The 25,307-nt window shown below is 44.6% G+C and overlaps 1 protein-coding gene across 2 annotated transcripts in view; it reads right to left on the reverse strand.

Annotated features, from left to right (window-relative positions):
* TNPO1 (transportin 1) overlaps window positions 1-25,307 on the reverse strand; it is a 1,170,250-nt gene that overhangs the window by 652,188 nt on the left and 492,755 nt on the right. For both annotated transcript variants that reach the window (XM_069224095.1, XM_069224102.1), the window contains exon 8: window positions 4,571-4,689. In XM_069224095.1, coding sequence (XP_069080196.1) covers window positions 4,571-4,689 — 119 coding nt within the window. The remainder of the gene's footprint in view (window positions 1-4,570; window positions 4,690-25,307) is intronic.

A 25,307-nucleotide genomic window follows, 5' to 3' on the forward strand; every position in this document is an offset into this window, starting at 1 on the left:
TGGGATGTGCAGTAACCACTGCCATCACCTTCGTGAAGACTCGAGGTGCAGAAATAAGACCAAATGGAAGGACCGCAAACTGGTAGTGCTGAAACCCCACCATGAAACGGAGATACTTCCTGTGCTACTTCAGAATAGGGCTGTGAAATTATGTATTCTGAATGTCGATAGAAACCATCCAGCCTTCCTTGTCCATCGCAAGAAGCACCTGTGCAAGGGTCAGCATTTTGAGTTTCTCCTGTTTGAGGAACCAATTCAAAATCCTCAGGACCAAAATGGGCCTCAAACGACCATCTTTTTAGGGAATCAGGAAATATCTTGGACTAACATTCCTGACCTTTTTCCTGCTCCGGAACCAATTCCACTGCGCCCTTTAACAGCACAGTTTAAATCTCCTGCCGAAGCAACGGCAGGTGCTCTTCTGAGCAAAAAGATTGTTGGGGAGGGAAAGAGGGGGGGACTCCCAAAAGGGAAGGGTATAACCATTTTCTACAATGCTCTGCACCCACGAGTCTGATGTTATCAACTCCCACTCTTGAAGAAAATTAAACAACCTTTCCCATAAGGGCAACACACGCTGCTGAAAGGGGGGAGAACTAGGGCTTCTTCCCTGACAGGTTCCCAGTGGAAGAGGAGGAGGAAGGCTGCTGGGTAGCACCATGTGATCTAAGTCATCCATGACCGCTCTAGGATCGGTAGAGGGGGTTGACAGGTTGTTGACCCCAAAACTGCTGCCTCAGTCGAAAGGAAGAGATATGGCCAAACCCCCTGAACCTACGGGATGGTTTGTAGGTTGTGAAGAATATATGAAGACCGAAAGATTTAGCAGTGGCCTTACTGTCCTTAAATCTTTCTAGGGCTGAGTCAGCCTTGGCACCAAAAAGTCTAGATCCATCAAAAGGAAGATCCATTAAAGTAGACTGCACAGAGGAAATCCCTGATCCTCCGAGCCATGCATGCCTTCTGGTCGCAATTGAAGCCCCCATGGCTCTAGCAACAGCTTTTGCAGTGTCCAGGCCTGATTGTATCACCAGTTTCACTGCCACTTGACTATCTTGCAAAAGCTGCGGCAATTTAGGGAAGACCTCTTTCGCCGAATCCATCAACATATAAATGTATCCGCCATTCACACAAGTTGCACTGGCTGACTTTAGTGCCATGTTTCCTGAAGAAAATGTCTTACTAGCCGATTGCTCCATACGCTTAAATTCTCTAGCAGCAGGAGTTGTAGGAAATCACCCAGGAGCTGATTAGATAAACAGGAGGCTTGCACCACCAAGGTTTCATGAGTTAGATGATGACTCAGAACTTCGGGTCACCTGGTGCAACTCTGTACCTCCTGGCGATGGATTTACGAACTGTAGGAGTAGTAACAGGCTTTTCCCATATATTTAATAATATGGACTCCAACAATGCGCCATTAAATGGAAGAAGGGGTTCTGATGAGGTGTAAGAATAGAGAATCTCAGTCAAAATATTAAATTTTAACTCTGTAGTAGGCAGAAGCAAGTCTAAAAGTTCTGCTGCCTTTCCAGTTACTCCATGGTATAAAGTAACCTCGAGAGGAAGCATACCACCAGGGGATAACAATTCCCACTCAGGGGATTTATCAAGCCCACTCGCTTTCTCAAATCCTTGAAAGTCATGGGAAGGTAATGTTATCTCTCCTTCCTCCAGCTCCTGCTGTTCCTCCAAATACTGCTGCTCCTAACAACCTCAAAGCTTTCCTCCTCTATCTCAGGCTAGATTCCAGGCACGGCGTCAATAGATAATTTACCAACATCGATGAAGCCTGCTGTGACAAAGACGAAGCCGGCGCCGGATCCTTACTCTGCGCCGGGGTAGAATGACTTGCCACCAGTCGAGGTCTATCCTATGTCTATCAGCGCCGGTATCTCCAACAGAGGTGGTGTCTTTTTCATCGCCGACCCAGTCCACTCATATGGAGCCTAAGTCAGAAAAGACATGACTTGAAGCTGCCTATACACCTGCGGTATTCCAAAATAAAATGCTAAAGGACCCCTGGGGCTAGCAGGCACACCAGAGGGGACCATTACTCTACTGAAAATGCTAAACATAGAATTAAAAAAAATTACGGATCCGTTCCTAGAGCCAGAAAGGCCAGATACTCTTGTTCCTTTTGTGGAGGTTGAATTTTACTTGTCACCTGATCTTCCAACTCCTGACCTTGTGTGGGTGGAGGAGAAAATTGAGCCGCAGGACTCGAAGGCGAAGCAGATACCTCCACCAAAGACTGCGCAGGTGACGCCTCAGGTGACTTCTGTTGAGAAGAGTTCCCAAATTGTGTGGCGCCAAGATCTTTAAGTCGAAGATACCGATCGAGGGCTGTCATCTCGAGATGAGCGGCACCTTGAACCATGACATCATTTCTTGTGCGATCTCGAAGATCTATGCAACAAAGACTCCTCACGAGGCCCGGATCTTCATTGGCCTCTCCTCTCCTCTTTTGACTTTGACAGAAAGAGCTTTGCCTTTGAATTCATGCTCTGACAAGATGAGCATCCTCAGACATCATGATCCGATCTCAAACTCCAAAGACAGTTCTAATGCGGGTCACCAACATATGACCCCCCTCACTCCCTACAAGGCTTAAAGCCAGATTTCCTAGGCGAAGACGTTGTAGCAAAAAAATATCTCCCAAAAACAGATGTAACACAAAGGAGAGATAGAAAAAACCATTAGCGTTTAAGGCGTGGAAAAAAGGAAACTGACAGCACGCTGGTGAGGGCTGGTTATGGCTCCGATGACGTCAGACGGAGTCACGGATGGAGCCGTGTTATTGTGACATCCTTGTCGACGTGGATAGCTAGAAAGAAAAGATTTCCATTGAATGGTAGAGCACTGGGAGTATTCATAAGGTGAAGATGTTTCCATCAGAAATATCAGTCAAAAAATCAGGCCTGTCATTCCATTTAGGAGGCAACTCAACACCTTGGGAACTCAGGTATTACCTCATACTAAAAATTATTTTTCTCAGGATTTGAAGATAAAGTGTTCCGTGATCTTAGCAGATGCATGGGAATATTTTTGTTTATGACTGACCATCAGTGAGAATCCTATGATGGAGAACTGCACCGTACTACCAAATACCTTTGCTGACCGGTTAAGGCTAACGTATGCCTGTAATTTTACAAATTGTCAACGCTACCAAAGAACTGTGATTTATTATTTGAAAACACAGTATAACAAATAAAGTAAAGGGACTGTTTTCCTTTCGATGAGGGGTGTCTCAACATTTACATCTAGATTTTTTTAACCCTTACCCATTTCATTTCCATGTGGAAGGAATGGCCTGTATGCCTATATGCAGCTACTGTAAAGGCACATTTTATTCCAATTATTGTTGAGCTCTGAGATTCCTGCAAGGAGGTATTTACCAGTGGTTGCGTGTTGTTGCAAAGCTTAGCATTTATTAGTCCCTCCCCATTTTATAACTGAAATCAGCGTATTCTGCTGATTTACTAATTTCAATGCTGGATCAAGGAATTACTGAGAAAGAGACTCAATTTTTAACTCTTCCTAGGTCAGAAACGTTCGGTGTACAGCAGTCGAATGTCGCTTTTGAATTTAGATATTCAATTTGCATGAAGCTACTTCTAAATCAATAACGCTACATACATATCCCATGTGGCATTAGTGCATATGGTCTCATGTGGAAATTCCTTATTGGTATTCATGCTAATAACCTGACAGTCTGAACACCATACTGACCTTAGTAAATCCTGCGTGCATGCTTATTTGATGGCCTTCTCTCGCTCAACTATCTATTGCACCAAGCATGAATCTTCTGCTGGAGAAGAAGCAGGAAGAAATCGACAACCGGAGATCTTAAAAGGATGTGCCTAACCAGAAGTGAGACCAAAAAGTTCACTGGCTCCAATCCTCGCTGCAAGCCTCCACCTTCTCTGTAGTCACTAAATCAGTGTAAAATATTTTCCCCAAAAAACATCCTCAAGGAGAGAGAAATACTGACCCGCTCTCTGCTACATCTCACTGCATAAGAATGAGAAAATGGTACAATCAAATGATGCAATGGCTGGGTGGGCTTTCCACATCAATGTGTGTACAGGTAGTGTCCTTGGGCATGCACCAAACAAGAGTCATATATCTTGATTTTCATTCTGGTCGCTTTTACATGCTGAATAGATAGATTCACTAAGTGTCATTTGTTTTACCTTTTGATCTACAGGTTGCAGAGCCATCATAGCTGCAAAGAACACTCAGTTGGTATAAGAGCCCAAATGGAGAGCCCACTACACTAAAGGTACACGGAGAAACACCAGCAAAGCTTGCAATTAACAAGCTTACATCAAAAGTTAATTCACCAGTAACCCACAGACTATGGTTATTCAGTCTCAAAGAGTTCTACACTTTTGACTAATACTATTCCATGGTTAGCTCAATCATTAAGTCGACGAAGTTTAGGCTTTATAGAACACTTGACAGAGCACTCTACACATATGGCAAGTCTATTGGGATCAGGTAGAAAAGAAATGGTGGTGGCCATGGAAAGCATACATAAATGTTAAGAATTCAACTAGAAACTTACTTTGCAAGATGCCGACCAAGAACATCTTTACATACAGGCTGCTCTGCTAACGTCAGCCAAAACTCACAAGCCTCCAAGGCAACATTTTCATCTTGATCCTGGGTCCTCTGTAGCATGTACTAAACAACAAAATAAGAACAAATAACTATTTTGACATATGTGGTAATGATACAATGTTAAAATTCCTAAATCAGTAACTTAATCAAATCTGTTTGTATGAATTCAGAGGGCATAGGATACAGACGTCTGCCTAAAACGTGCTACAACACATTAAAATGGTTTTGAATATCAAGTGACTGCCTTAGCCTAAAAGCTTACAAGACTGTAGACGAAAACGGATCCGTTTACTCATGAGTAATTTACAAAGCAGACGCTCCTCAATAAAAAAAAAGACACTACTGTGCCAGCTATTTTTCGCTGCCCCCTTATAAACTAGTGCCTTACCTTTAGTAAAGCTCTTTTTGGTAGAGACTATCTAACCCAGGGGTCTTCAATCTTTACTATAACAAGAGCTAATTATCCTCAACGAAAATCATCTTGAGCTATTAATATAATTACTGTAATAGTGATTGCATTAGACAAGATTATATTAGTGGCCATTTTATGCACAATTACCAGCAGTGCTCACTTTAGTGCACCGGGGGGGGAAGGGGGGGGGGGGGGGTGTACCAGATGTAATGTCAAAAAGGCTTGGTGAATTCGGAAAGTCTCTATGAGGTGCAACACCTAACAGTGTCAGCTGCAATGAACCTGCCACCCAAATAATGTGTATATCAGTGCCGCAAAACGGTTAACATGAATATAAACTTTAAATATATTTTGCAAACTCAACCATTTTTGTCTAAACATCAACCGACAAGTTCTGAAAATACACACCTTTTTGTCTCATACACATGTTTGCCAATAGTTCACAAGCTACTTACTGGAGAAGGGCGATTTTGCTGCAGATTAATCACCTTTTGAATGTTACCCAGCCATCAAAAGGGATCTTGAAACTTCCAGTAGCACCTCTATGTGCCACTTTGTAGCGCCTTGTAGCTCCGCACTGACATGTTCTTCTCCAGAAATGACATGCAGGCCTATATAGGCACCACTCCTGTAAGTTGACAGTTGCTTTAAAGGCTGTCTGTGCCTCCAGATAAGGAGTCCCATTAGCAGATTGGTTGTGATCTGTGTGTACAGTTCTTGACTCAGGATTTTATTAATGAAGTTTAAGTCCATTTCACAGACTGGGGAGGATGGAATAGTCAGTGCAAAATATGCAGTTAGACAGAATCACTACCAGAAAGAGTTACCAAAGGTAGGTCACTTTTTCATAAGGGGCAAAATAAAAGTGCTGGCATAATATTGACTTTTTTATTTAATAAATCGAGGAACATCTGCTACCTAAGGTAAGTAACATGCTCTTCTGATAGAAAACCTTTAACTGCAGATTCTTCACGTTTTGATTAGATACCAAAGCAGTACCTATTTGGAGGCAGGTCTGTGAATGAACGCAAACGAAAAATCCTGTAAGACCAAGAGAGTAATAAATGTCCTTCTCCGCGAATCTGGTTGTCTAGACAATAGTGACTTGTCAAAGTATGGAGTGACCCCCACCTGGAACGACCTGCCCCAACCCCCTCTTCCCATCCCTAAATCCCACCACACCCCACCTCTACACAGCACCCTCCATGGCAGACTTCAGAAAGAAACTCACAACCTGGCTGTTTGACTAGGACTTGGCACCCTCGGGGTGACAGTTCTCCGCTTTACAAATGCTGATTGATAGTTCCTGCCACATTCTGAGGACAAAAACTCTGCGTGCAAATACCGTGGAAGAAGCTTTGGCCCTGGTGGAATGAGCTCGCAGTCCTGCTGGAGGCAGTTTTTTAGCCAATGCATAACAGATCTTAACGCAGAGCACAATCAAGTGGGACATGGTCAGTTTATGTACGGCCTTGCCTTTTTTTCACTTCAGCGAACCCCACAAAGAGCTGATCGTCCACACAGTGTTCTCTGGTATGATCAATGTAAAACTTCCTCCTTAGAGGGTGTGAGAGCACAGAACACCAGAAGTGTAATGGTTCGATCAACATGGAACAGTGTCACAACCTTTGGCAAGAAGGAGGCTCGCATCTGCAGAACCAGCTTGTCTGGGAAAAAGGTAGTGTATGGAGGATTAACAAAGCGTGAAACTCACTTGCAAATGTAATAGTGACGTCTTGAGGGTGAGAAGCAACAAGGGACAGCTGGGAAGCTGTTCAAAGGGAGTGCACATCAAGTAAGTGAGGATCAAGTTAATGTCCCATAGCGGCATGACCAAGGAAGAGGTAGAAAACGTATGTTGTAGACCTTTCAAATAATGCATAACAGGTGATTAAAATAATCAGGGCTAATCCGGACACTGCAAAAAGGCCAAAAGGTACCTCCTTTAATTGTGCCAAAAGCAAAGTTTTGCAGGACGAGAACAAAATGCAAACAAATTGTAAGATAATTTAGCTTGGAAGGAGTCAATCTGCTGTATGTCGCACCAAGCTACAAACCTGTCAACGATAGGCATATACACTTTTTGATGAGGTGATGCCTGTCTGCCAAGATGACATCAACCACCTCCGAAGGAAGGTCGAAGGTGTTCAGTCACGCTACTCGATCTCCAAAGCATGAAGGTGAAAAATACGGAGGGCCAGATGCAGGACCCTGCTCTGTAGCTGCAACAGCACATCCTTTCAGAGGGGCAGCCTGATCGCAGGACAGATGCTCAATCCAGAGCCACTAAGATAAATTTGTCCTTTTGGAGGAAGGCATTGAGACGTGTAGGTTTAAAATGGGACGAAGGCCTCTGTCCTCCTTTGGCACCAGAAAGTGGCAGGAATAACTAAGACCTATTTCTGGCAGACACCCTCGCAATAGCCCCTTTTCCAAAAGGGCTTGCACTTCCTGCTGTAAGACAGAAAAATGGTCCTACAGACAAATGGCCCTTAGTTGTTCTGGGGATGGCGTTGAAAGGAAGGATAAGGAATACCCTTCCTGCCTGATGTTATGGCCTGCCAATCCAGCAAGAAATGTTGCATTCTGCCTTCAACAAGGTCGTTGTGCTTCTCTAAGAGCACACTAAAGGGTTTTGGCAAGTTGGGCAGTGGGTTGAGTGGGTTAAATGGTGACTTTGGCTACAGAAGCGGCGGGGGTCACAGTCTCTGCCTCAAAACGGCACCTTGATGAGGCTTAAGTGGCTAACCACGAAAGGAACAATAGGGTTGTTGCAGCTGGGGAGGTGGGATAGGTAGGCCCAGGGAGCACGCGGCGGTCCTGCTCCCTTTGATCAGCTCCAAAGCAGAGTTTGCCTCGTTCTAAATCAGGCAAGTCTTGTCAGAAGGCATGCCCATAAGGGACAATTGAGCGTTGACCAAGTATCCAGTTGATCGAAGCCAGGTGTGGAAACGACTGGCAGCACTGGTTTCCAATGCCTTTCCAAATAGAATCAAACTGTGAACATGGCTGCATCACATCTGTCCTGGATGGCTTGGTTCACAACAGGTTAGGGATCTTCCAGGATATCTGGGAGAACTTGAGTCACCGAATGCCAAAAGACATTTGAGTTGTGGCCCATCAGGTAACTGGCATTAACAGACCTGAGGGCCAAGCTGGTCTAAGAAAGTACCCTCTTCCCAAAGATCTCAACTCATTTGGACTCCCTATCGGGGGGAATCGTTAGAAAGGTATTCAGGTTCATCCAACTGGTCGATGCCTATACCACATCAAGCTTTCAGGAAAGGGATGCTGGGACACAAATGTAGAGTCAAATAGGGCAGGCAATGGCACCTCCCAATCTAGCGATTGACTGGGGGGGCCAGAGCAAGGGTTAACCCAGGCACCCAAGTCAGTATCTGCGAGTGCCTCATTGAGGGTCAGTTGGAGCTCAGAAGACATTTATCTAGACTACAGCACTTCCATCAAGACACTGGTTTTAACCTCTAAGTTGGGGAAGCCGGAATGACAAAACATCAGCTGGCCCACATATGACCAATACGAAAGATGCACTCCCCTCAGAGAAAGGACTGGATCTGAAAGAGGTCCTGATTCAGGGGAAATGTCAAGGCCTCAGGCGCCCTGGAGTTAATCATATTAATTTTCTTCATGGTATGATTGATTTCTCTCATCAGCAGCGTCCCATTCGCTGTCCAAAACTGTCCAGAATAAGGAAATCCGAAACTGTACAGAATAAGGAATGAAACATAGGTCCTTTCTTGTAGTGATGGCTTTTTTAGCGGGGAGGCTGCGCTTTGACAAAAATCAAGCGCTGCCTTGGTTGAAGTCTCAGTGGTGATGACTGAGGAGGAACGCACAATGGGCACATCAATGGAGTCTGCATTGTAGTGTGATTCTAGGAGCAGAGTTAGTACAGGAGCTGGGGAGCCTTAGTGGCGGAATTAGAAGGTCCAACTAGTGCTGATGGCGAACCTGCCAGGAGTATCCCAGGTAGAGGAACTGACGGATCCTTGGGCCCAGAGGCACGCTAAAGGGTATCCGTAACTATCGGAGGAGTCAGAGCACGGACTTGCAGAACTTTTCAATCTGCCATGGTGTTGCAGATGGCCCTGAAAAGCCAGGTTGTGCTTGGATACATTGCAGGATAGGCTCTGAGTTGAACTGACTTTGGGAGTGAGATCAAGAAGCATGGCGAGGCCCTTGCACCTCAAGTTGAACGAGCTACGAGAAGGGACAGAGTCCTGCTTGGTTTTTCTGCGACTTATCTGAAGATTTAGAGCGCCACAACGACTACCGTCCAGGACAAATCTTGTAAAATCTGGACTGAGAAAGGGACTAGGACTGACCCTTCGGCCGGGACCGATCTTACCGCAGAGTTTTCGGTTGCTTGGCAACAGTTTTGCATGGCATTCAAGTTCATCGGCACAGTCACTGCAAGCCTTAGAGCCGTATCCCACCCCCATGCACCACCTGATGACGATCAGTTACAGATATTTATTTGAGACTGTTCTTAGAGGTTTTAAGTTGTGTCATTTTGGGAGGAGACATTTCCTTTTGACACAGAATAGATTTTTTGAAGTAAACTGTGCCAAGAAGATGACAGGTAGCTTCGGATCCGTGCCTGGTGGCACGAAAGAAAGAAACAGATGTCAGCATAGAGGAGTAGTGCCATTATATGCCATGCACTTTCACAGGGCGGAACGACACTGGTGCAGAGCCACATGGTGCCACACACTGGCAAAGATGTACTGCTTAAAAAGATTCCAGAACCAGTCTGACGCCTGGGGAATACCCAAAAGGTGAAGAATCGATTGCTAGAAGTCTGTATCAGAAATTATTATTCTGGCCTCATTAAATGAAATTCATATTTAAAATAAAAAAATAAAAAAACTTTACATGTGTGCTTAGAGCATTACATTATAGTTGAGACTTTCTGGAAAATGTTTATAAAAAAAGGCTTTATTGTTTACAGTGAGTTGGATATGTATATAGACATATATACATATATAAAAAGAGAGTGTCTCAAAGAATTAAACATTCTGCAAGAGACCTACTAAACTACTAGTGGCCCAAATGTCATGTGCATTCTGCCTTGGGAATGAATTAATTTGTTGCTTGAAAAACAAACTGTTACAAAAGGGGAACAAGGGTGCTGTTATGTCTGGACTGAGAAGGAGAACAGAATAAGAGCAGTAGTGAAGGTCAAGTTTTTAACGTGTTTGCAGACGAGAGGATAACTTATATGGGGTAAGGCGTGCAAGTGAATGAGTGCTATCAATTAGGACTAGTGCAACAGGAAACGCTTGATAAAGAATAGTGCTTATTCTCAGACTTCTCATTCACGTGGAATCTGGGCAAAATAATGGAATGATTGACAGTCTGAAATGAGGCCATGGGATCAAACTGCAAAAGGGCTATGACGGCAAATAAAGCCAAATATCCAACAAGATCATGCAAAGGTCCTTCACTTGAACAGGTTCTGTGCCGTACAAAAGCATAACAGGACTTGATTGACCCCATGAACGTTTTCCAAGAACTGAGATCCTTGAAGATGAACTGCTTTTTTAATTAGCCAGGAGGGAAGAAGGGAATTTGGAAGTAAGCTGGTAAGGACAAACCAGTTTGCTAAATGCTTCTTTAAAAGAGTAGTGATGGCCTTCTTCGAGGGAAAATGAGACAACAGGGCAGGACAAAGTCTAGTTAAGAAGATGACAGAAGTATGACAGTTCAGTGTATGCCCAAATAAGTTATGCATGGCATGCTGCATAATTATGCCTATGAACACCCTTTTCAGCTTCACTCAACATAAAAATGTGCCAGTAAGAGTGTGACCACAGGCCAACAGCAAAGAAGTAGGTGTAAGGATGCAGAAAATGGGAGAATCACAGACACCATAAAGTAAACTCAATCCTACTCTTCCTGTGCCCTTGCATTTTTTTTTTTACTTTGGGTTATACTGCCGAATAGTGAAAAAAAGCTGAAGAAAAATAAGATAGTTTGTGACAATTTAAAGATATGATAATTAACACTATGCCTACTATGAGCTACCTAAGAGCAGGCAGATCACCAGCGCCAGTAACAAGAAACATAGGACCAGAAAGAGGGAAAACAACAGGATATGAAAGGCCGGCACTGAAGAACCTAGAGCACAAGGACCTGGGTCAGGAGTATTTGGGTAAGGCACAGGAGCATGACAATGAGCAAGAGGACTATTATTAAAATGGCCAAGAAAAACATGATCAACACAACCAGGGCAGAGCCAGATTGACTATGGCCAGGAGGAAAGGCACTGCAAAGAACACAAAGACCAAAAGCAGTAGTGCCACGAAAATGGACAACAAGGAGAAGTAGAAGTGAGATCAGAATTGAGGAACAAAAAGTACCAGGAACAGGACTGCCAGGCCCTGGAAAACAAACGCATGGAAGAACAGAACCAGGCCCATCAAGAGAATTATGGCCTGTAGGACCAGCGCAAGTGCCAAGAAAACCAGAAGGGGGTGGTGGCTAGGACCAAAAGGGCAGACGAGGAGCAGACGCCAGTGTGGATATAGGCCACATGTATTAAGACAAGGCCTTACTCATAGATGGGACACTGCTTTTAAATTTTTGATTGCTACACTTCTTAACACTGTGCCCCAATTAAGTGTTTCCCGTCTACATTTTTCAGCTAGCAGAAATACTGGAGACTCGAGTGATACAGGGTAAAAAGAAAGGGGAGCTCAGATGAAAATAAATTAGAGAAACTTGAAAAAAAAATCTTTATAAAAGTCAAATCCACTTTAAAAAAATGTTTTTTTTTTTTTTTATTTCATTGTGACCGACCTCAGAACCTCCCGGGATGGCTGCAACTTCTTTACCACACACCATCTTCTTCACCATACACTAAATTTACAAAAAGTAATTAGAGGAAACATTAGTTGAAAAACTTTGAAACTAAAAGTGCAGTTCACATTTTATATCCTGAATTTTATTGACTTCTTTGCGTCCCCTTGCTTCGTTAACAATGTCAGAGGACGGTTTATTTGTTCAGGTACCACTCAACAATGGCCAAGTCCCGAGAGCCACCCCATCCGTAAATAAAGCGGTGAATGATTCTGAAGCACAAAGGGCTAATGTTTGCTTATCAGCTGTCTTGTAGAAGCCACTAAAGAACAAGTTTGTTACCTTTGGTAGCGCTCTTTCTGGTTGATAGTTTATCTAACTGAAGATTCATCACTTTTCAATTTGATAGTCAAGCAGTACCTCGAAAACCGTAAGGTCAGTGGGCTCACAGCAGGCAATCTTGCAGGGCTGAAGAGGCAAAATGCCCTTCTTGTTGGACCTGGTTTTTAAGGCAATAGAACTTTGTGAACGTGTACGCAGATGCTTATACTTGCAGCCTGGCTGATGTTGAGAACAGGCACTCTGCAAGCGAAGGCTTTTTGGCCCCTCTGTATCAGATCGTAATGCACACTTCTGCATAACCTTTCCTTTTTTCACCCCATAGAATCCCACAAAAAGCTCACACTTCATCCTTGCTACGATCACTGTAGAAACCTAGTGCTCTCTTGGGCTTACATCGAGAAAAGTAGGAAAAGAAGGCTGGGCAATAATGGATTGCCCAACATGAAAAATCGCTACTTTCTGTAAGAAGGCTGCCAGAGTCCTAAGTCCTCAGCACAGATTTGTCTAGAAAAAAGTTTCTGTCGGGCAGTTTCATTGATAGAGCCTGGAGTCTACTCATGTGACAAGCTGAAGTGATTGCAGTGAGTAAGATGGCCTTTCAGGTTAAAAAAAAAATGCAATCAGCAGCTGTGCATCAATTCTAAGGGAATCTACATGAGAAACGTCAAGACCAAGTTAAAGTTCCTACTGTGGCATCACAAACGATTTGGGGTGGAATATGTGAGTTAACCTTTTAATAAACCTCACCACAACAGGTGACATAAACAAGGACTGTTGGTTCAGCAAACGAAAAAAAAAAAGCCAAAAGGACTGACAAACAACCTTTAATAGTGCCCACTATAAGATCTTGCCGGACCACAAGCAACAAAAAAGGGGATAGTTTGGTGTGTAAAGGGTCTCTCTTGCGGACTCCACACCAGGTCACAAATGTGTCCCAGTGCCCAACGTAAATGGGCTCTGCAGTCGGACGCTTGGCAGCAAGGAAAATCTCAATTAGTACGTCAACTGCTGCTGTTCAATCTCCACTCATGGAGGTGCACATGGCTCAGGTGTAGAACCGTGCTGTGCTGCTGCAACAGATGTCCCTCGAAGTGGAAACCTGATCGGGTGACATATGTTTATGCCCAAAAGTTCCACATGCAACACTCTTCTGGCCCAAGCCAGTAGGATGTCTTGACCTTGTTGTAGGAAAGTAGCCTCTTTTTGGCATGGTTATCCCACCTTTTTGCCTGCTGTGAGTGTTTTGACTGTGTTCACTGGGATCCTGCTAACCAGAACCCCAGTGACTGTGCTCTCTCCCTAAATTTGGTTGTTCCTGACTTTGTAAACCCCACAATTAGCATAGTGGTGCCCCCATGTAAGTCCCTAGTATTTGGTACCCAGGAAATTGGGACACCAGGGGTTCCCATGGGCTGCATGTATTATGCCACACATGGAAGTCAATGCAAAATGTGTCTGCAGGCCTGCCATTGCAGCCTGCATGAAAAGGTGCATGCACCTTTTCACTACAGGTCACTGGAAGGCACCCCTATGACAGGCCCTCCTAGCCCAGAGGGCAGGGTGTAGGTACGTGAGTGAGGGCACCCCTGCATGAGCAGAGGTGCCCCTACGAACTACAGCTCCATTTTCCTGGACTTCGCAAGTTTGAGGATGCATTTTTACGAGTAGACTGGGCACAGGTCACCACCTCTGTCCAGCTACATAATGGTAAATCGAACCTAGGCATGTTTGGTATCAAACATGTCTGATTCATATCCCAGTACTGTAGCCAGTATTGGTTTTATGATTCCATACACTCTGGGGGCTCTTTAGAGGACCCCTGGAATTGCCCGTGCTGCTGCCATCCTATAGACAGGATTCTGCCGTCCTGCTACTTGACCAGGTCAAGGCCAGGAAGGCAGAACAATGGATTGCTGTTGGGAGAGGGAGGGGACACCCTCTCCCAACGGAAATAGATGTTACAGGGGTTGACAGGGGTAGCCTTTCCAAGCAACTGGTATGGTTTGAAGGCCACATTTGGTGCCCTCGTTGCATAAACCGGTTTGCACTAGTCCAGGACCCCCCCACAGTCCCTGCTCCGGAACTAAACTGGACAATGGAAAGGGGTGTGACCACTCCCCTGCCCATCACCACCCCAGCGGTGGTGCCCAGAGCTCCTCTAGGTGGCCATCTGATTCTGCTATCTTGAATCCAAGGTGGCTAGAGGCCTCAGAGTATCTGATTGGCCAGGTCAGGCAGGTGACGTCACAGCCCCCTCCTGATAGGTGGTCATCCTGCTAGGTGACAAATCCCCCTTTCTGGGCTATTTAGGGTCTTCTTTGGTGGGTCCTCAGATTCGAGGTGCAGGATTTCCTCTGCAACATTTATTTCACCTTCTGGCCACTGGAACTGCAACCGGACCCTCTCGGACCCAACAATCTGCATGCACAGCAACAAGACTGCTCTGCAACCTTGTTGCTCCGGGTCCTTCCAACAACTGCAACATGACCCCAGCTGTGCAACGTCTGAGGGCGAAGAGTCTTCAGTCTGCACAAGAAGCAAGAAGGAATATCCCTTGGACTGAAGGAGTAACTCTCCTGCATCCTCAGGCATCAACTGCAGTGACAAAAGGCTGCGAGGATCTCCTCTCCTCCAGAACTGCGTGGATTCTGCATCACTAGTGGTGGTCTGGAGTGGTCCCCCTGGTCCTCTCTACCAGCTATACAGGCTTGAGAGACGGTAAGCCCTTGCCCCTCCATGGGATCGTCAGACTCCGTGTAGCCCCAGCACTCTTCACTGCGATGCACAGCCCTTTGTGCGCTTCTCCAGTGTCGTGTGACTCCTTTCTAGGTGTGCTGCGTGAGCCTAACTGCGACTCCTGTGTAAGCTGCCTGTGGGGGCTGCCTCCTCTTCCTGCAACTCTCCTAACTGCTGAGGGTCACCCAGAACTCCCCTCCATGGGTTAAGTATTCTTGGACCTTGCTGGTCCCTGGCAGCTCCGCATTTCTTCTCTAACATTTGCCTTTGCCACCGCTTGTTGGTAGTTTTTCTACACCACTGACTGACTGCAATCTTTCCGGAGTGGGACGATGAGTGCATCACTTTAGGAAGTCTTCAGCTGCTACAGTGCTGCACTGCTGACTGTCTTCGTTCACTGTCGACCTGGTCCGGCATACAGAGTTGGGTAGGTAGTGGCTCCTGACACGCCCGGACACCCCAACATGAACTTGACTTGGTTCCCTTCCTTTACAGGTCTTCCTCTACCAGGATCCATCTTTGGTTTCTTGCAGTCTTGTAATCTTGTCTGGGCCTTGCAAAATCCTCTTCTGAAGTCCTTTTGGTGGGTTTTGGGAGAACCAGATACTTAACTCTATTCTCCTAGTCGCTTGGGGGGAGGGGGTGTCTCCGTGGTACTTACCTTTTGGGGTTCCTAGTTCCTCCAGCTCCACTCTACTAATTCCACTTCCTTGGGTTGGGGCCCAACTTTCGCATTCCACTTTCTTAGTATATGGTTTGGTTCCCATTCCCCCACCAAAATGCCTTCAGTATTTACAATTGTTTTCACAGTTTTCTATTGCCTTTTATGCTAATTCCTGAAATCTAATGTGTATATAATAGTGGGTTTACCTCTAGGAGCCAGGTTTTTTTTTTTTTTTTTTTTTTAAAGAGATGGGGAGCGACTCCTGGGGGGCAAATTGTATTTAGACCATTTCTGCCCCCCTTGGGGGCAGATCAGCCGATTTTTGTTAGGTCAATCTGCCCCCAAGGAGGGTAGAAACCATTAGGCACCGGGGATCTTTTTTTTTTGTGCCAATGTCACTTTAGAGGAGTGACCCCTTTGGCAAGGGTCACTCCCCTGGGGGAGGGGTGGGCAAATTTATTTTAGGCCTTTTCTGCCCCCCCCTGGGGGCAGATCGGCCTATTGTTACTAGAGCCTTTTCTGCCCACTCCCCCCGCCCCCAAACCCCCTTTTAGCCCGAGGGTGTGGGGGCAGAGCCCTCTAGGCGCCAGGGTTAAAAACATTTTTTTTTTCGTTTTGTTTTTTTAGAGGTGGGGAGCGACCCCTTAGTCAAGGGTCGCTCCCCTGCGGGGTAAATTGTATTTAGACCATTTCTGCCCCCCTTGGGTAGGGGTCGCTCCCCATGGGGGCACATTACTGTTGGCCATATCTGCCCCCCATTGGGGGCAGATGAGCCTATTTGTGGAAGGCCCATCTGCCCCCCAGGGATGGCAGAAAGCCCACCAGAGGCCAGGGAAGAATTTTTTTTTTTTTTTTTTTAAATAAGAGGATGGGGGTATGGCCATACCCCCACCTCAAATAAATGGCGCCAAAGTTGTTCTGCCCACCAGGCAATTACCCCTGATCCACACCCCGGGGGTGAGGACGGGGGGGGGTGTAAAAAAAATAAATATATATTTTGGGGTGGTGGCTACCAACCAGTATGGGCCTGGTTACGCCCCCACCTCAACTGAAGGGGATAACCGTCTTTCAGCTCTCCCCCGCACTCTAAAACATCTTATCCCACAGCAAGCAAGAAGACATTTTATTATTTTGGGTTTTAGTTTTACATTTGGGCCGTGAGAGCTTGGCTTACTATGGACGCTGCCATGTAGAAAAATCCACAAGACCTAGACACATCTGAAAACTAAACATCTGGGTGATTCCAGGGTGGTGTGTTTCACATGCACCCCGCACAATTTTTGTACCCACAATCCCCTGCAAACCTCCAACTTTGCTGAAAATCACACATTTTTCCCACGTTTTTGTGATGGAACCTTCCGGAATCTGCAGTAATCCACAAAATTCCTACCACTCAGCATTGTATCATCTATACCGATATAAATTCTGCTTCACTTGTCAGCCTAAAAATGTTTTTTTTGCAAACTGCCCTTTTGGACCCCTTTTGGTTCCCCCTCAATATTGACATGTTTTTGGCTCTTCCCTTTCAAAAGCACTTGGCCCACCTACACAAATGAGGTATCATTTTTACCGGGAGACTGAGGGGAACATTGGGTGGTATGAAATGTGTCCCAGTGCAGTGATCCCACAAAGAAATGTGGGAAAAATTTGATTTTGTAGCTAAATTTGAGGTTTGCTGAGGATTCTGGGTAAGAAAACATTGGGGGATCCACGCAAGTCACACATCACTGGACTCCCTTGGGTGTTTAGTTTTCAGAAATATCTGGGTTTGGTAGGTTTCCCTAGAAGGCTGCTGAGCCCAGGACCAAAAACGCAGGTGCCTCGCAAAAACAGGTAGTTTTGTATTTGAAAATTTTGATGTGTCCAGATAGTGTTTTGGGGCATTTCCTTTCGCGGGCAGTAGGCCCACCCACAAAAGTGAGGTTCCATTTTTATCAGGAGACTTGGGGGAACGCTGGGTGGAAGAAAATTTGTGGCTGCTCTCTGATTACAGAACTTTCTGTCACCGAAATGAGAGGAAAAGGTATTTTTTCGGCCAAATTTTGAGGTTTGCAAAGGATTCTTCAGAACCTGGTCAGAGCCCCACAAGTCATCCCATTTTGGATTCCCCTAGGTGTCTAGTTTTCAAAACTGCACAGGTTTGCTAGGTTTCCATAAGTGCCGGCTGAGCTAGTGGCAAAATCCACAGCTAGGTGCTTTGCAAAAAACGGCTCTGCTTTCTTTGTGAAAATGTGATGTGTCCACGTTGTGTTTTGGGGCGTTTTCTGTCGCGGGCGCTACGCCTACCCCCACAAGTGAGGTACCATTTTTATCGGCAGACATGGGGGAACACAGAATAGCAAAAGAAGTGTTTTTGCCCCTTGTCTTTCTCTACATTTTTTCCTTCAAATGTAAGACAGTGTGTAAAAAAAGACGTCTATTTGAGAAATGCCCTGTAATTCACGTGCTAGTATGGGCACCCCGGAATTCAGAGATGTGCAAATAACCACTGCTTCTCAACACCTTATCTTGTGGCCATTCTGGAAATACTAAGGTTTTCTTGATACCTATTTTTCATTTTTTATATTTCAGCAAATGATTTGCTGTGTACCCGGTATAGAATGAAAACCCATTGCAAGGTGCAGCTCATTTATTGGCTCTGGGTACCTAGGGTTCTTGATGAACGTTCAAGCCCTATATATCCTGCAACCAGAAGAGTCCAGCTGACATAACGGTATATTGCTTTAAAAAATCTGACATCGCAGGAATAAGTTACAGAGTAAAACGCAGAGAAAAATGGCTGTTTTTTTCTCCTCAATTTTAATATTCTTTTATTTCAGTTGTTATTTTCTGTAGGAAACACTTTTAGTATCTACACAAATGACCCCTTGCTGAATTCAGAATCCTGCCGACTGTTCAGAAATGTTTAGCTATCTGGGATCCAGCATTGGTTTCTCACCCATTTCTGTCACTAACTGGAAGAAGGCTGAAAGCACAAAAAATAGTAAAAATGGGGTATGTCCCAGTAAAATATCAAAATTGTGTTGAAAAATGGGGTTTTCTAATTCAAGTCTACCTATTCCTGAAAGCTGGGAAGATGGTGATTTTACCACTGCAAACCCTTTGTTGATGCCATTTTCGGGGGGAAAAACATGAGCCTTCTTCTGCAGCCCTTTTTTCCCATTTTGTTTAAAACAAAATGAAATTCTTGCTGTATTTTGGCTAATTTCTTGGTCTCCTTCAGGGGGACCCACAAAGTCTAGGTACCTCTAAAATCTCTAGGATGTTGGAAAAAAAGGTCGCAAATTAGGTGTGGGCAGCTTATGTGAACAAAAAGTTATGAGGGCCTAAGCGAGAACTGCCCCAAATAGCCAAAAAAAGGCTTGCCACAGGAGGGGAAAAGGCCTGGCAGCGAAGAGGTTAATAAAGTACCTTTATTTTCATAACACTGTGTAGTTCTTTTGTGTGTGTGTGTAAGTGCTGTGTGACTATATATGCCTTGGCGGCTCATCCACAGCTACCTCTGGAGAGCCCTGGCTTCGTAGACACTGACAACACTGAACTAATAGGGGATACCTGGAACTGGTATAAGGTGCTAACACCATAGGTGTTCACCACACACCAGGGCATCTTCCTACATATGTCACTCCTGATCTTCTCAACTCTAGGCAGATGAGGCAGTGCCAGAAAGCTGTGCAGGAGTCCCATTCCAGCCGGAAATTCTCTCTTATTACTCTTCACAGGCACTTCAACAAGTACAAGTTTTGGCAATTCAAATTTGACAGTGGTGAAAATATCCAGCCAGTATTTGTCTTACAATTGCAAGATTCCATATGTCACCTAAGGATGCAGTCACCGACTAGCTCAGCTCATCGGTCCTGGCGGTCAAGGATCTCACCAAGTGGTTTACGTACCGATCTATGCCCAAAGTTCCAGCCAACCCCAGAACCTTTGGGCACACAGCCTATGACCCACCACCACTCTACTCGTAAAAGCACATAGCAGTGATGCTGGCTGTGAGGAACTCTGCCAGCCTCCCCCTCTACGGACAGCAGGGAGGCCTTCAGCACCAGCCAAACTGCCTGCAACTCCAGCAGATTTGTACAAAAGAAGTGATTCCACCTGCAACCAAAATCCTTTGATCTCCATCTCTTCCAGATGACCTCCGCAGCCCGGCAGTGACACATCCATAACCCCGATCTTCTTTTGGTGGGGAAAAGAAAGGGGTCTATTGCCAATCCAATTGCAGCCACCACTGCAGACCTCCTCTCCTGCAATCACCTCCGAAACATGGATGCCCTGATGCTAGGCCCACTGAGACTTCAGATTCCACTGCAGAGTTTATATAAGCCACTTGGCATAGTTGACAAGCATGCTAACAGGGTATGAAGTCCCAGACCTGATCTCACAAGAATGCAGGACGGTGGATAAAACGTCAGGATCATAGGCCAATTTTTGGGGAGTCCTAACAGAAATAAAGCCTTGATTTGCATCGTATTCAAGACACCTGTTATAAAAGGAAACCTCTGCAAAGAGTGAGGTGAAACTTTAGCTCACTGATCACAAATCCCCCCAAAATATCAGCTAGCACAGTCGTCTGGAAATGGTCTATGGCTGCTTGCATGGAGCCCGCCATCAATAGTCAGTTGTTGACATAAGGAGAAAAATATCATCCCCGACTTCTGAAGCTGGGCAGTGACAACAGCTATCACTTTCGTGAACACTCAAGGGGAACTGGTGGGGCCAAAAGGGTTACCTCAGAATTACCACAGCAAAGGGAGCACTCACTCAGTTTGGGGGAACAAGAAACCTTTTATGGGAAGTATTAAGCCCAGTGGCATGCAGTTAGAGCCAAATAAAACAATGGAACTTCTAAGGGTGCCCCTCCAGAAGCAGGAGTATAGGATCAGAATTAGGTTGTATGAGGAGCAGGCACATCGTAGTGGGTTGGGAGAGTGACCTTGGCCTGATTTGTAGCAGACTAGATCAGATACTGGAGTTGATACCCAATACTACTCCAGTGTTGGTGGCACCGGCATCAATAAAGGGATACCAACTTACAGTTCTGAGAAGGGGGTTGACGTCTGCACGAGAATCAGTGCTGAAACCCATGACAGGTACAAGGGATTCAGAAGTCAACAAGGTTAGACACACCATGGTAATTGGACTGGGAACCCCTGTGATTACTTGGTACACAAAGGTGTGGAAAAGTGAGCCGGATTAATGTCAAATATGTGCAGCATGGATTCCTTGAAGAGCTCGACCTAATGCAGGGTCTTTAATCGTCTGGGGAACTGGAGGTACATCTGGATCAACTGCAGCATTGTCTTCTCAACAGTAGTTTTAGTCATCCATACACTCGCACAATGTCTCTTTTGATAGAGTGGCAGGACAAGGTTGGTGGCGGGATGAGGTTGAGTCATGCTTAGATTTCTTATGCCTGCACTTCAATTTACTGGAGGATTTGAACCGCAAAGATGAATTCTTGAAGGAGTGGCATCTAGAGCATGTCTGCACCCTTTACTTGGCACTTGACTTTAAGTTTGATATTAAAAGTTAATTTGCAGAATAAGGTAAACGCTACTGGCTTCCTTGACAGATCTTATGTTTGCTTCTACAAAAAAAAAGCCAATTTGCATAGTACACTTTCATTAGATGTTTCAAACAGTACTTCTTTGAGATCAGATGTTTTAAGGTCTCCGGTTTGGCTTGCCCACAGCCACAAACGTAATTGATCATTGTGGCAGCATGGTAAGTAGTTAAGTATTTTAAATTAAGTTTAAGCTTGATTTCATGCAGCATCTAGGTGTGTAGCTTTAGTAAAGATCTTGTACTTTGCACATAGATTATGCTCAATTCTAGCACTTTACATTCAAGTAAAAGAGAAGTATACAGAAGAGAAGGAATCTGATTAGAATTTAGGGCAGTGATTGACAGCCAATAATTCTTCCAAAATAAAATAATTGCAAAACGTTTATTGAGTTATGTTATGGTTCTGGATCTCTGTCTTAAGAAAATATGTTGAGACCAGGAAAGCTTGAAATTAATCATTCTCAGGTAGCCATGTTTGTTACCTCTGTCAACAGTTGCTGCCCTTGAGATCCAAGATTTTAGCAACCTTAGCACAAAACCATGAATTGGTTTTTATGGAGTTTACACTTAGACCAGTCACAAGTCTGAATTAATTCAGTTGGGAAAGTTGCCCCTGCAGACCACATCAGGAAACACACCAAAACCATATGCATTAGGGTAAATGGGTGATTACTTGATGTGTTCATTTGGGAGGCAGGCAATCTGGAGCATTCATGTAGTCAGCTGAATTGGAAACTAATAACAAGAATAGAAGTGATGCAAAAACACATCCCCGTTTTCAACTGTTACAATATGTATACATTTTGGGAGATAGGCTGTTTGTTTGAAAGTTTTATCTTTAACCAGGTGTCTTGATGTAAAACTATTAAAAACAAATGTACAAGTGCATTTTCTATTCCGCATTTTAGATGTTTTTGCCATGACCAGCCTCACATCAACTTTATCGAAGGCCGTGGAGTAACTTTGTAGCAGGCATATACATTTTGGTGCTATTTGCAGCTCACCTTCTTTAGTCAAGTAAGTGCAACAATTCAACAATGTTATCCACACTTGGGCATTTAGTTTGATGTAACTCAATCAGATTATGTCCATTGGCCTACATTGATTATTTATTCAATAAGAACTTTGCAAATAGATTACCTATTCATCAAGATGTGCCATAAACCAATAGTTTTAATGATAGATTTTAACCCCCCACCCCTTTTTTTTTTTTTTTTTAATGAATCAGGTAGATGAATGAGCCTTTCCAAGATGGTGGATCCAGGCCCTTGAGTTTTTTTAAACACACTTTTAAGTAAGTGGATTAGCAGGATGCTCCTCAAGACTGGGTTACGCTTTATTACTGCTATTGGGATGCCATTCGGAGCTGAGGCTCACGAATAAAGGTAATTAGTAATTTGGTTTTGAGAAATATAAACAGTGCCAAAGTATGGTTAAGGTGTAGTAATATTCCCTGAGAAGGCAATTTACATGTTTTTTCCCAGTTTCCATTTGAAATGTAATAATCATTTAACATTTTGTGCCAAATGCAATCAACAACTAAAAACAACAAAAAATGTGTACAAGAGATAATAGCCTCTTGGTGATTTATCCAACCACAGTCTTGATTATACTTAATTCTTGTAATTTGCATGTTTGTATTTGTTATTTTATCTTTCCTATTCATTTCACCAAGGGTTCTTTAGCAAAAGACACATTCTTTGCCTGAACCAAACATTACCCCCACACACCAATATATTTTTGAGACGTTGGCGGTGTAACCCTGAGAATGCGAGGCTAGCCAGCCTAAAGCCTCCATGTAAGTTAGAGGTAGCCAGAAGGGAGACAGTTTTAGCACTCTCCGTTAAGTATCATCAACCCTTAACACTACTTGATGTTGTAGAACCACCAACAGCCTTATAAAATCATTTACGGTAGTAAGCACCTGCCACTGAAATGACATCCAACCCAACTCAATCTGCTAAAACAGTAAAGAGAAAACCAAAATAATAAGACAGTCTATGGTGAATGACCACAATCCATGCTATGTTGGTACATTACCTCAACCCAGACATTGCCCCCCAACTGACAGTAGACTGTAGTTTTGCTTTAATTCATGTCACTGAGCCGGATGATTGTGAAACAGGGCTACTGTGATTTCACCGACGAGCGCTAGCACAGATATGTTTAAGCATTACTGTCAACCAGGCTGAGTAAAGCATGGCATACTCATGCCTTCTTGTCATACCTTCTTTGTTACTGGTAAAAAGCTCTGTTTCCCATCTGGTATGGCCGTAGTAAAGTCCAGAAACACTAAGAAAGAGTTGCCCTCAAAGTTCAGCTCCTTTTTCCCATGCCAGATGGCACAAGAAAATGGCTAATACAGTCTGGCTATTATAGGGCGGACAAGGCTTCAGGAGGCAGTCTAGGGGCAAGAGATAGATGGGCCCACTCCACCACAAGAAAGTAGGAAAAGGAATCTGCTCCATAAAGTGCAATCAATATTTTCTCAACTTATTCTTCCAACTTACTAATGTGCTATGTTCCTGGGATTTCCAATATGTGTAGGTTGGTGTGTTTCAACCTTGCTTCAAGGTCTTAGTTTTAAAAGCAATAAGGTGCACTACCTTGTCCATGTTCAACATGTTCTCGGGTTGCAAATTTAGATTTGACTCATTTTCACTGTCTGATATTCATTGTTCTGCAATGTTCTCTGCTCCTGCTTCTCTATGTTGAAGTACATAAGGTCCATTCTGAAGTTGAACTTACCTATTTATGGTCCACAGTTATGAGGCTCTGTTGCATGACCAGTAAGGGGCTTGACATCCAGGTCTTCTTCCTGCAGTGAAGTGTCTGCCCCCAGTCGGGCTCCTGATGAAATATTAATTGCGTTTTTAGAGGTTCACATGGACTCAAAGTGCAGTTCTGCCCGCATGCTGTCCATTTTGCCCATATAGTATAGCTTGAGGGTGATGGCACAGAGACTGCCAACATTGAACCAAACCGATGAACACTATTCTGTGTTAAGACTGATCAGCAGCAAGATTAGTCAATGTGCAAAGTCAGGCAACCAGTGTCTGGATATGCTCCAGGTCAAATCAACATGGGAGATACTTGATCAGGGCTCAACGTGTATGCCACTGTCACACCACCTTCCAGATACAGCACCTTCAATAACTAAGTTTGAACTGCATGCAACCAGCATCAAAGCAACAAGTCAACATTTCAAGGACTGCACTGAAAAGTTATAAAGGGGTGGACCCGTTCAGCAAGGGGCCAAAGGATCAGAACATTCCATCCTCTTACTCCTTATCAATCAGATTGGTTGATATTACCCTCCATTTTTCGCTGGCGCAATCTCACAGCATCTCTGATATAGCCACTCGTGAGGGCCATGCCTTTCCCACCTACTGCAGAATTAGGTGGGGGTACGAGGAGTACCTATGCTAAATTTGGCCCTCTACTGTGTCAGTAACTACATATGTCACAAGCACAGCCAGATATGTCTCAGACAGCTGCTCCTTAACGCTGTAACCAGTCATGACTCGCACTGATCCAGTCAGCATATCTCCACCACAGGCCAGCTCCTTTTTCTAAGCAGCCTTCTTCCAGGTACCCATTTTACATTTGGGAAGCTCGCTGTCAGCTGTCCGCCACTAGACCTTGTCTGCTCAGGTTTGGTCCTATGCCTCAGTATACACCTGCCTACTTTTTAATGCCCACCGCAGCCTAGTTCCAATTACTCTCAAGCCAGGTGGCTCTTTATTCTCTGCGGCGCCAGTTGAACAAATTCTGCTGAAAATCCACCCCTGTGGCCATCCATTCACCTTTCACCACAGACCTATCCTCTAGGGGTAGATGGTACTCACCGAATCGGACTGTGGAATTCCGCTGAGTTACATATAAACTCTGCAATATTTCTCGGAGTTATGCAAGAAGCACATCGTGCTGTGATTTATTGCCGGGAGCACATTCTCGACTGACAAATCAGCACAAACTGTACCATGTGGCGCGCCAGAGGGTGCAACTACTCAAGTTGACTTCACTGCCTCTTGAGTAAATTTTCTATTCGAGCCGCAGCCTTCTGACCATGAACAGTCGCGACTGCCTGCATTGGAAAAATCTCGCCTATGTCCTCCTACCTACCTAAAATCA

Source organism: Pleurodeles waltl, chromosome 1_1 (genome assembly GCF_031143425.1).
Source record: "Pleurodeles waltl isolate 20211129_DDA chromosome 1_1, aPleWal1.hap1.20221129, whole genome shotgun sequence".
NCBI classification, from domain to species: Eukaryota; Metazoa; Chordata; class Amphibia; order Caudata; family Salamandridae; genus Pleurodeles; species Pleurodeles waltl.